The 13,629-nt window shown below is 37.9% G+C and overlaps 1 protein-coding gene across 3 annotated transcripts in view; it reads right to left on the reverse strand.

Moving 5' to 3' along the window:
* Positions 1–13,629, reverse strand: part of LOC136862994 (uncharacterized) — a 319,777-nt gene that overhangs the window by 141,641 nt on the left and 164,507 nt on the right. For all 3 annotated transcript variants that reach the window (XM_067139304.2, XM_067139303.2, XM_067139302.2), the window contains exon 8: positions 2,564–2,754. In XM_067139304.2, coding sequence (XP_066995405.1) covers positions 2,564–2,754 — 191 coding nt within the window. The remainder of the gene's footprint in view (positions 1–2,563; positions 2,755–13,629) is intronic.

A 13,629-nucleotide genomic window follows, 5' to 3' on the forward strand; every position in this document is an offset into this window, starting at 1 on the left:
TTGGTCATGCTTCCTGTCGTTCGCATTACCTTCCCAATTGACATTTGGTAAATTGAGATCACCCACTACAATCACCTTCCTTTCCTTGTCATTTCCCACATAGCTAATTATCTTATAAAATAATTCTGAATCCGTGTCAGCACTACCCTTTCCCGGTCTGTACACTGCAAAAATATTAAGTTGCCTATTATCTTTAGAAATGAGCTTTACACCTAGAATTTAATGTTTCTCATCGTTAACTTTTTCGTAGCTTATAAATTCTTCTTTCACGAGAATGAATACTCCCCCTCCTACCATTCCTATCCTATCTCTACGATACACACTCCAGTTCTGTGAGAACATTTCTGCATCCATTATATCATTTCTCAGCCATGATTCAACTTGCATTACAATATCCAGTAAGTATATATCTATTAAATTACTTAATTCTATTCCTTTCTTTACAATACTTCTACAGTTCAGCACTAACATTTTTATGTCATCCCTACTTGATTTTCAGTTCCCTGTTCCCTTATCACCGCTCCCTAGGCCACCCCATTTCCCAGAATGTACCTCCCTATAACCCTTCTATACAAATTTCCTAACTTATATGTACTACTGTGGTTTAAGTATAGGCCATCTGAGTGCAGATCCCTATCTCCTACCCACCCATTAGGATCTAGAAATCTCACTTCCAGTCACCCACATACCCGCTCCATAGTCTCATTTAAATACCCAATCACCTTCTAGTCAGTATCCCTCTTACACAGCATTCCACTGATAACAATCTCCACTTCCTTAAACTTCACCTCTTCTGCATTTACCAGATCCCACACATTTCCAACTCTGTTGGTACTTATACCTTCTTGTATCACGTTGTTAGTACCAACGTGAAACACTACCACCTTCTCCTTTCCCTCCTCCTTCTCTTCTACTTTCCTCAACATCTGCCTTAACCTAATTCCAGGATAACACTCTACCCTGGTTCCCTTTTCTCCACACACTTTCCCCACATGTCTAACAATGGAATCCCCCATGTCCAGAACCTCAGACCTACCCACCTCATTTGATCCCCTCCCCTCCTGGTCAGTCTTATCTTTCCTGACAGCTGCAGAAGTTACTTCCTCCTCCCTTTTCTCCATCGCATGACCCTGTTCCACCTGTCTTTTCCTATCTACTAGTCCACATTTTCCTTTCCTACCTTTTCCCTTCCTCCTACTTTCACACTTCTCAGCAACAGTTCCCTGTTCCTCATCTTACCTTGGTTTTTCTACCTGCAGTGACTCATACCGATTTCTCACAGACACCTGTCCTGAATTCTGATCCTGAATGGAGCCCTTAGCCTGCAATCTCCTTCCCCTTAAAACGTTAGACCACCTTCTTCTACAATTCTTCCCTTTCCTTCCCATCCCTCTTTTATACCTACTGTATCCTGTAAATTGTTTGAGGGAGGCCTACTTTCCTTCCTGTCCTCTGAGAGAATCCTAATTATCACCCTCAAACTCTCCAACTCCTCCCTCATACTCCTTAATGTCTGGGCACAGCCACAGTTCCTACACTTGCACCCCTTAGCCAATCTTTACTACCGAGCTCGATAGCTGCAGTCGTTTAAGTGCGGCCAGTATCCAGTGTTCGGGAGATAGTAGGTTCGAACCCCAATGTTGGCAGCCCTGACAATGGTTTTCCGTGGTTTCCCCATTTTCACACCAAGTAAATGCTGGGGCTGTACCTTGATTAAGGCCACGGCTGCTTCCCTCCCCACTCCCAGCCCTTTCCTCTCCCATCGTCGCCGTAAGACCTATCTGTGTTGGTGCGACGTAAAGCAACTTTAAAAAAAATTCATTCTTTACTGAATAATGAAAGAAAAGGAAAAAAAGATAACTTATTCTGTGCAAAATAAAAATGAAAGGAAAGAAATATTGTCTAAGATAGTTGACAAAGATCACAAGATCACATGACAAGAAGGTAATTAATATAGGCTATTACTATACTACAATACTACTTAGTTGTACGATTCCTTTTCTACAACACCCTAACAGGATGAAAATTGCTGTTAATTACTGAAAACATAAAATAATACACACAAATTACACAATTCTAAACTGCAGTTAATTCTACCCTAATTACTACAACAGAATTCTAGTAAGAGAGTTACTACAGATTCCACAGATACTACAGGTACTCTACTAACTTTACCCATCATAACTAGGGAACTGCCACGCAATGCCTACAGAACTCAATATAGTGAGAAATGTCAAATGAGGATAGCAATAAAGTTCATACTGTTCAATACTGAAAGAGATTTCTGAGAATCTGCAATGGAAGGATGAGATATTTACACCTTCCTTAAAATGAAAACACACAAGAGGAAAGTTCTTCCTTTATGACATACTTTTAATAAAAGCCATTTCTTCAATTAGCTAATATTAAACAACAATATTACGTCAAGGTTGTCATGTGATATAGCCTTGAGTCACACCATGGTACATGTCTTCAAAGTCCATAAGAAGTTTATATTTAATTAGTGGGCATTACAATTATTTTATAATTGTTAACCGCAGTACATTAAAAATAAGCTACTTACTCTTCACGGCGCTTTTGTCTTCGATTAACTAATTCTCTATAGCTTTTGGGATCCATTTGCTGAATTCTTATTCCACCTCTATATCGAATTCCATGTTTGTACTCTTCGTGAGACCTGAGGGCATATTTCCGCGGGAACTCGATATTGCACAATGGACATACGAAAGGTGACTTGGTCCCGTGTGAATGTGCCTGTGAACAGAAATTTAAGTAAAAACATGGAGCTTAAACACTTCAATATATAATGAATGAACAAGCCTTAGTTCAGTTTCTAAATAATCACGAAGAAGGGTATCCAACGGGAGCCTGTGCATGGAAAGAGAGAGCGGCTCTCCTCCTTTCTGGCCTGCAATGTTAAATGAACACTACATGCATACCTAAGCAGAATTGGTATGACAAGTATGACTAGCAGCAACAAGACATACGTCGCCAAAACTCTTCATCAACCTCCTTTGTTTCAGGCAAGCATGGGCATTTACTGGTTCAGGAACGGTATGTGGTTCTTGATTTTCACGCAGCAGAAGGTGAGTGTTCATTTGGTCATCATTCTTTGGCCATGCGTTTGTAAATGCGGAAAGAACACCTAAAAGAGAGGCAACTGTATAATTTTCCCCAAAATATAAATGATGTGCTTAGAATACCAGAGGCGTATGGACCAAAGTATGCTTTTTTGTCCATTTTTTTCTTCTTGTAACATATAGTAAGAAGTATACTCTTGCATGACTGTTAAGTGTGAATGGTCGATACACCTTGGTTATGAACGAAACCTCCCTTTGAATATAGCATGTCGTTCGACATACGCAAAGGCGTATGAGCCAGCCTGCCAGCTTGTTGCTGTCCAGCAATAGCTACTATGTATTTAACAGCATGGGGCAATAAATCTCTTAACAGAGTGCGTTGTTTGTTTTCAGCCCTTCAACCCTCATTAATTCCTTAAAATATTTTAATGGATATTTGCTGTTTTAGATTTGGTTCTTTTTGGAAAATTGAAGTAAGGGGTGTGGGGTTGAAAAAAAGTAAATAAGGAGTTGAAATATGTTTTGTTGCTATTGGCTTTACGTCGCACCGACACAGATATATATTTGTAAGAAAATAATTGTAAGAATGCATTTCAAAGATTGGGTTGCATTACTAGATATTCTAGAGAATTTTCAAACTTAGCTACCTATCGATTGCTGTATGTGTCTATGGTACGCCCTATACCAGAATACTGTACACCTGTTTGGAACCCTTCTCATCAGACCTCTATCCATAGATTAGATTCAGTACAACATAAATTTCTTCGTTTATATTCATTTAGAGCAGGATTCTCATATGATAATGTTGATTATACATCCCTACAACAGTCCTTAAATCTGCATTGCCTGTCACAACGCCGTGAATTATTGGATACACTCTTCATTTTTAAATTGCTTCATTCCTTGGTGAATTGTCCACAACTCCTTGCATGTACCAGACAGACGCACAAGGTTCAAGAATACATTGTCTACAAATTGGCATAGAACTAACTACGCATTCAATGGGCCAAGTGAACAAAGTGGATATTGATATATTTAACTGCTCATTGTCAAAATTTAGAAATCACTTACATAATCTCCAGAATTGACTATTACTTTCCTGTGATTACTTTTAATATAACCTGTGTATATATCTGTACATATTTTTCTACTTTTACTCCATTGAACTTTCCTTTGGTGTGTTTGGTTTTGTTTATTCTTCTCTACTGTTATGTAAAATGGTATTACTGTTAATAAAGTATTATTAATAGGTCTTTGGAATCTCCTTTAAAAATAAAGATACATGTATTTATTTTTTCGACTTGACAGAAGACTTTTTCTCACATTTACAGTTCTATGTCGCACGGTTATCTTAGCCCCAAAATGTAATACCACAAACATGGTTTACAAAGAATTTCTGGGGTAAATGAAATGCAAATTTTGGGTGAGGTTTTATACTTTAGGAACTTTCAGATAATGTTTTAGGACAATGCTGAGGAACGATTACTTTGATCAAATTATGAAATCCACGCGAGCGAAGCCGCAGGTAATTGCTAGAAGTACAAATACCAGGATGTAAAGAGATCAACAAAGGTGAAATAAGTGAGTAGATAAATGATGATGACTAGGGCCCAGATGTTGATGCCGTAAAAACGTTTAAAAAATGCCCTTAAAATGTTTGAAAACGACTTTAATATATGATCTAAAAATTCGAAAAGTGCACTTTAAAATGGAGAAAATGATCTTATAATATGAAACTCACCAATATTACAAAAATGCCATCTTAAGCTCAAACTGAAAAGTCAATCAAAATAGATTTCTAGCACTTAACAAAAGGTTTATGTTCGCTTTAGTCCAACCAACCAACCAACCGACCGACACCCTGATCTGCATTTAGGGCAGTCGCCCAGGTGGCAGGGATTCGAACTTATCTTCATATTGTGATCTTTCCTACTTTGAAAGACGCCACTCAAACTTATTTGTCTACTAATGTCATTCCACGCCATCTCTCCACTGACAGCTCGGAACATACCACTTATGACACAAATTATTATATTCTTATATTATAACCTGCAACATACCACTTAGTCAGGGAGCTCATCTTCTTTCTCCCAAGTCTTCCCAGCCCAAACTTTGCAATATTTTTGTAACACTGCTCTTTTGTTGGAAATTACCCAGAACAAATCGAGCTGCTTTTCAGTTCTTGAATCACGTAATCCTGGTGAGGGTCCCATACACTGGAACCATACTCTAGTTGGGGTCTTACCAGCGACTTATATGCCCTCTTCTTTACATCCTTACTACAACCCGTAAACACTCTCATAACCATGTGCAGAGATCTGTACCCTTTATTTACAATCCCATTTATGTGATTACCCCAATGAAGTTCTTTCCTTATATTAACACCTAGATACTTACAATGATCCCCAACAGGAACTTTCACCCCATCAATGCAGTAATTAAAACTGAGAGGACTTTTCCTATTTGTGAAACTCACAACCTGACTTTTAACCCCGTTTATCACATTCCATTGCCTGCTGTTCATCTCACAACATTATCGAGGTCACGTTGCAGTTGCTCACAATCTTGTAACATTGCTCTATACAGAATAACATCATCTGAAAAAAGCCTTACCTCTGATTCCACTTCTTTACTCATATCATTTATATTCTGATGTTGTCAAATGTAATGATCTGCGGTTACCAGCCAACAAGTTTTTTTAATCTCGAAAAGCTCCGTTCAACATCAACTGATTTGATCGGAGCATACTTGAACTGAGGAAGGTCGTTTGCTGCTAAATCCTCCTCAATCCCATCCTTGCAGTAGTTCTCACCAGAAAGAATGTCTGAGATTTTGCATAATGTTTTATACCTGGTGTTTTTGTCCAGCACTTTTTTCAGTTTTGATGCAATATCCGCAGCAATTTCACCACGATTGTTGCTATGACTAGTTTCCACCTGATTGATTAAGGAAATGGAATCAACCATTTCTTCGCCTGTTTTCTCCAACAATATGATTGTTTCCGTCAATAAGGCGAAAGTTGATTTAATGAATGTCAAACCACCTTCAATGTTTGGTTGAGATATGCTATCTGGGCAATTTTTATTACTGCAGCTTCTTCACTGTCAAAACTCTGCACTATTTCCTTCACTAACTTGAAGTTTTCGCAATAATACATATACACGTTTAACCACGTGCCCCAGCGTGTTATGATAGGTTGTGGAGGTAATGCAATGTCTGGAGCTTCAGCTCTGAAACGTGCGACTCACGAGGGTGCTTTTAAGAAAACTTTCTTAACGTTCGCTATAAGCCTGTCTACACTGGGGTAAAGAGCCCTTACTTCTTCACAAACTCTGTGCCGTCCATGGGCAAGGCATGTAACATGGACCATTTTAGAACAGAGTGCCTTCAATGAATTAGCTGCTCGTACCATATACGATGCAGCATCGGTTAAAAATAAAAGTACATCGTCATGTTTGATGCCCTCAGGCCACAGGAGAAACATAGCACCATCAAACAGATTCGATATGGTGTAATAATTGGTCTTTTCTAACACTTCGGTAGTCAATAAAAATATTTCACCTGGTGTATGCACTTCTAAAGTTCCGATTGGCTATATAACTCCCCATAGCATCTGAAGTTTTGTCGATTGACACCCATATTTTCTTCCCACGAGTTTCAGATCTTATTTTGTTTAATGTGTCTTCATAACACTGCGGCAAATAATTCTTAAGTAAAGTTGATTCATATAAATTATAAACAGGAGAGGTTTCCACCTATTCAATACGTAGTTATATTTAGAATGTTATTTACATTACATGGGACTAGTTTCAACCCTACACGGGGTCATCATCAACCATATTTAAACATACACAATATATGACGAAATCCTAAAACATGTTTCTAACCAGTAAGAACCTTATGAATATATAATTTACAATAAGATGTGTGGTTGAAATAGGCAATGTGCTATGGCGCTCAAAGTGTTGCAAATGAAAGTGAAATATTGCAAGTGACAAAGGTGAGCAATGTATAATACAAGTACAGTAAACACGCAAAAAATTCTGGGTGTAAAAATACAAATCAGATGTTCTGTGTTGTAGGTCAATTTGATTTTAGACACATGGTGTATCAGATGGAATTCAGTAGGTCCTCGTTATACTACATTGGGCAGACCGGAAGAAACTTCAATATAAGATACCATGAGCACACTAACGCAATAAAATACAATAAGTTTTCAGCTATCGGCCAACACATGCAAGATTATAACCATAATTTCACCAATATCGAACAAGTCATGGACATTCTTGAATTAGCAAATAAGGGTTCTTTACTCAAGATAATGGAAAATTACTACATACACCTAGACCAATATTTTAATGCCAATTAAAATTTAATGAAATCTCAGAGAAACCCAACATCCTTTTTGACTTATTTATATCTTTTCTCAGAAACAATAATTCAGCCAACCAGAATTTATTCTTAAGTTTAATTAAAGGTACATTTCCAAAACAATTACCCTTTCTCCCACACCCTTCAGCTCCGCCTTAAATCTCCCCCCCCCCCCCCTGCCTCCTCCCTTTTCACCTCCCAAGCCACCTCCACTCTACCCAACCCGCTTGCGCCTGCCCCTCCCCTCCCACCCCTCCCATATCTCTCCATCCGCCACCAGTCGCACACTACCAGCTAAGCTGCACACAACGCCGCGCGAGGTGAGTGTCCATTCGCTTTGTTTTAATCTATTCTTCCTTCCGCGTAGTTTGCATTTTACTGGATTTTCTCAATTTTAATAGGTCCAATTTGGTTTCCGCTATGAACTGAGAGTTCCACCCATCAATATCACCACACGCAATGTCTACTTTCTTCTCAAGAAGAATTTTAATACTTCATATTCAGTCTGCACAATCCCAACAATCGACCATGCAGCCCTATCAACATAGCTTGGTTACTTAATACACCCTGTATCTATTTTCTGCTTAAGCTGATACAGTGTATAAATCAACTCTTCATGGATTCTTCTAGAGAGTATCATCTACACATTTGTTACTCAAACACTGTACATACTTGTATACTTTTATTATATGTGTCATGTTATATTGTGTTCATTCTTAGTACCAAAGCACTCGGTCCACAACCGTTATGTATAACCAGGACCTACTGAATTCCATCTGATACACCATGTGTCTAAAGTCAAATTGGCCTACAATACAGAACATCTAATTTGTACTTTTACACCCAGACGTTTTAGCGTGTTTACTGTACTTGTATTATATATTGCTCACGTATGTCACTTGCAATATTTCACTTTAATTTGCAACACTTTGAGCGCCATAGCAGCTTGCCTATTTCAACCGCACATCTTATTGTAAATTATATATTTATAAGGTTCTTACTGGTTAGAAACATGTTTTAGGATTTCATCATATATTGTGTATGTTTAAATATGGCTGATGATGACCCCGTGTAGGGTTGAAACTAGTCCCATGTAATGTAAATAACATTCTAAATATAACTATGTATTGAATAGGTGGAAACCTCTCCTGTTTATAATTTATATGTTATCTCAGTTCAATACGGACCAACAACATGAAGTTCATAACCCTTGAAGTTGATTCATCTGGTACTTCTTGATTGATATGTTTCCAAAAATCCACGTAATTTCGGGCTGTTGAATTTATACAGCGGAATGTTTGCAGATACAAATACATCACACAGTTCTTTACTGAACTGTGAGGACTTGCCAGAAGTCCAAGCAACTGAAGGCAGTAACCGCTGAGTTGCAGGTTTATTTGAAACACGCTGAAGAGCACAAATGTGTTTATTGCGACCGATATGTTACGTTACAGTAAAATCATCTTTCAGCCGCTATTTTAGTTCCACACAGTTTGCAAAACAACATGCTTCCATCGGTAGAAAACACATTGTCACCAAATTCAGATACTACTTGTTTTAACTGCATGCGCGCGCGCGCGCGCACACTCTCTCTCTCTCTCTCTCTCTCGCTTTTATTTTAGGCATTTTGAAAGCGGCAATGAACTATTATCTCTCATCCTAAACTATGCAGAACTGAGACATGAATATTCACCCCTTCCCCTTTCTACTCCGCCACAGCTGACATTGGTCAATAGAGCAGGTAACATTCCATTCCGCTAATAACTGGTTTGTGACAAAAACGAGAGTATCTGTAATATACCTACCAGCATAACCTTCTGCATCCAAGATATATATTTTACTACTAATAGCAATACTGAAATATTTTATTTCAATATTTTAAATTATCTCGTATCAGCTACTAGCTTGTTCTTAACTGTGAGAGACGTAACTCCCTCGTATAAAGCTGTGACATGACTAAATCAGAAAAGAATGACCTTAAAAGGCCGATTTCTCGAAAACATGACCCAAAAAATTTACCAAACTTAAAAAAAATGCTCTTAAAATGGAAAAATAGCAAAAAATGCAAAAAGATGCAAAATAAAAATGAAATATTTGAAGACGGGTAGCCCGGCCGGAGTTTATATGTGCTTCAGCATTGTTTTAGACAGCGCAGTGAAAAGATGACATGTCATCAACATCCGGGCCCTAGTGATGACTCTTGGAACTTAATTTTGATGACCCAGACATTTCTGACATGGTACTCCATGAATCACATGGCAACAGTGCAACAGACGGCAATCAATCAATCAATCAATCAATCAATCAATCAATCAATACTGATCTGCATTTAGGGCAGTCGCCCAGGTGGCAGATTCCCTATCTGTTGCTTTCCTAGCCTTTTCCTAAATGATTTCAAAGAAATTGGAAATTTATTGAACGTCTCCCTTGGTAAGTTATTCCAATCCCTAACTCCCCTTCCTATAAATGAATATTTGCCCCAGTTTGTCCTCTTGAATTCCAACTTTATCTTCATATTGTGATCTTTCCTACTTTTATAAACGCCACTCAAACTTATTCGTTTACTAATATCATTCCACGCCACCTCTCCGCTGACAGCTCGGAACATACCACTTATGGTAATACTAAATTCCCATGAAGGGAATTAGATATTTTTCCACCAATAGAGCATATCAAAAATCAGATCAAAAATTGGATGTATGGCTTTTCAGGCGTTTGATCTATTAACCAGCATTTCGTCTTAGGTCTGACACTAGACTCGCATACACCCCAGCATCAGTGGGTAGGGTCTGACACATCCCACTCTGATGAGTCTAGTGTCAGACCTAAGACGAAATGCTGGTTAATAGAGCAAACGCCTGAAAAGCCATACATCCATACCACTTAGTCGAGCAGCTCTTCTTCTTTCTCTCAATTCTTCCCAACCCAAACTTTGCAACATTTTTGTAACGCTACTCTTTTGTCGGAAATCACCCAGAACAAATCGAGCTGCTTTTCTTTGGATTTTTTCCCATTCTTGAATCAGGTAATCCTGGTGAGGGTCCCATACACTGGAACCATACTCTAGTTGGGGTCTTACCAGAGACTTATATGCCCTCTCCTTTACATCCTTACTACAACCCCTAAACACCCTCATAACCAAGGTGACATAGCTGAAAACACCAGCAATGACACCGCAAATGATATATTCAATACCTACAAGGTAAGAGTTTTAAATACAGTATGGATTGGTAAAATTTGGCTGCATAGAATACGACTTTTCTCACAAAGATTTTTATTTTATTTTCACGTAGTATTAAGATTTGTTGAAAGATGTGATGAAGCAAAGCCTTCTGACATTCTGCTAATGAAACGGTGATATGACATAGCGGCTAGCAAACGATGGGAAAAGAAATAACAAAAGAAAATAGAAGACCTTTTCAGAAAAAAATAGTAGGGCCTATTGTATATTTACAGTACATGCAGCATTGAACATCGCTTTTTTGTAAATACCGTTGAGTAATTTGGGTTTCTAGTCTTAAAATTATTTTGTCAACAATGTATCATATATGTAGCCTATAGCCTTCATTTATTTTCATCTGAACCTTCAAAAAAGGATTCTTAACTAAAAATGACATTTCAATTATTATCCAAAATTCTAATTAGCCCAAACCTTCTTCCCCCCTTTGTACTGGTTAACAGAGGTTCTACTGTAATGTTATCTGCTAACTGAGGATCATGGAAGTACTAAGTTCTTCAAGAGTGACTTGCATTCTGAATCTCAGAGAAAACAGTTTTTAACAACTAACAGAACATCCAACACAGATGTACATAGTTCCTTCACAGTGGCTTGCACCCTGAAACAGAGACACAATACTTTTAGCCGCTAAGTGAGGATGATGGAAGTACTCATTTCCTCCACAGAGTTCTGAATCAGAGAGACAATAGTGTTAGCTGCAAACAAAGCATCATGAAGTACTCAGTTCTTCCACAGTGCCTTCCAAACTGATTCTGAGAGACAATAGTGTTAGCTGAACAAAGGATGATTGAAGTATTTGATTCATCCACAATGGCATGTATTCTGAATCTGAGAGACAATAGTGTTACCTGCTAACAGTGAATGTACAATATAACTATTTATAATAGTTTATTTAAATCCGCCTTGATCAATACACTCATTAAATGGAAGAAACATTACTTATTAAACCATACATGTTTCGGGAAATCTCAACCATTCCCTTCATCAGTGGTTAGATCAAAGAATAACATAATATGACACAATCTTTTGTTTTACAATTTGAAGGAGTATTGTGTCCCAATACATCATGTCAAAGAGTAAAGAGAACTTATGAAATATTATAAAAATGATCAATACATACAATTTTGGTTGAACTGAATGAGAAACACTATACAAATTTATGATCTTCAAGTTTTTCTTCTTTTCTTCTTCTTTTTGTTCCTTAAATGATTATATGCTAGCCTAAACAGTGGGTTATCTTCTGTACTTTTCTCATTTAAACTTGATTCAGAATTACATTTTTGTGTAAGGTAAATTTCTAAATTTTCCAAAACATTCATTAGTTTTCCCTTTTTGGTCGAATGTAATAATTTCATGTCATTGGAAATGTCTGTAAATTTATGATTCATTTCAACCATATGTTCTCCCATTGCCGAATATCTTTTATGTTTGACCGCATTAACGTGTTCTTTGTACCTTATAGCCAAACTTCTTCCGGACTGTCCTATGTATCGTTGTTTACATGTTTGGCATGTTAATTTGTAAATTCCTGATTTATTAAATATACATTTATTCTCTATTTTATCTGAATTGAAAATTATCTTATTAGTATTATTATCCGTTTTGTATGTGACACTGATGTTCTTTTTTCTGAAAATTTTAGCCAGTTGATAAGAGTGCTTATTTCGAAAAGTTAGAACTATGAATTTCTTTTTCTCTTTTCTCTCTTTAATTAAAGTTGTTTTAGGTTCATTTTTCACTTTATTTATCATTCTATTAATAAATCTGTAGAGATAGTAGAGATAGTACTTACCTGCTAACAGAGGATCATGGAAGGACTTAGTTCTTCCACAGAGTTCTGAATCTGAGAGACAATAGTGTTCGGTGTTATTGTCAGCCAAGAGTTTCCTCCGATGTAGTTCAAAGGATAGATGCCCTTGGTGGACGATGCTACGCCATTCTGGACGAGTGGATGCCACAACCTCCCAATTTTCAGGGTCAATTTGACATTTCTTTAGATTTGCCTTCAGAACGTCTTTATAGCGCTTTTGTTGCCCACCCTGCTTTCTCTGTCTGTCTTTCAACTGACAGTACATGATTAGTTTTGGGAGACGTGACTCAGGCATGCGAATTACATGACCTGTCCATTGCAGCTGGTGTTTTATTATGAGAGCCTCAATGTTGGTTGTATTAGCTTCCAAAACGCTTATGTTAGTGCGTCTGTCTTGCTATTTTATTCCTATGATTGTGCAACTTGTTGGCTGAATAGTCAACGTACTGGCCTTCGGTTCAGAGGGTCCTGGGTTTGATTCCTGGCCGGGTAGGGGATTTTAACCTTAATTGGTTAATTCCAATGGCTCAGGGGCTGGGTGTGTGTGGCGTATCCAACATTAGAAATCATCCTAGGTAGGCCCCTCATCTTCACAGACATGCAGGTCGCCTAATAGGCCGTCTACTATGGGCTCTCCGGAGGCCATACGCCATTAATTATTTAATGAATTAATTAATTCCTGGGAATCTCCTAATGCAGTGTTGATGGTATTTTTCCAGGGATAGTAAGTGCCTTCTGTATGTAACCCAAGTTTCACAACCATAGAGTAGAGTTGGAATAACAACTGCTTGGTATACATACAGCTTAGTTTGGGTACTGATGTTACTTGCTGCGGTCTGCGTTACCTGTACGACATACAATACCTGTGAGTAGTACCATAATGTTTAGAACACCGTGAGTTTACGCTACCTTCAATTAGTACTGCAACTTGAGGAATACCATGAACCCGAGACGAAATGCAATGACAATTTAAAAGTACAAAATTCATCCATGGACCAGAATTCAAAACATGATGATGAAAAGTGAATATGAATTTAAAACAATCATTGGATCCGACCCGCAATGCCTCACCTTCCCAGAAACAATATTACTGACCAAGGGACTGCTTCCAAAGCACAATCCTGAATCAC

This window comes from Anabrus simplex, chromosome 2 (assembly GCF_040414725.1).
Source record: "Anabrus simplex isolate iqAnaSimp1 chromosome 2, ASM4041472v1, whole genome shotgun sequence".
In the NCBI taxonomy this organism is placed as follows: domain Eukaryota; kingdom Metazoa; phylum Arthropoda; class Insecta; order Orthoptera; family Tettigoniidae; genus Anabrus; species Anabrus simplex.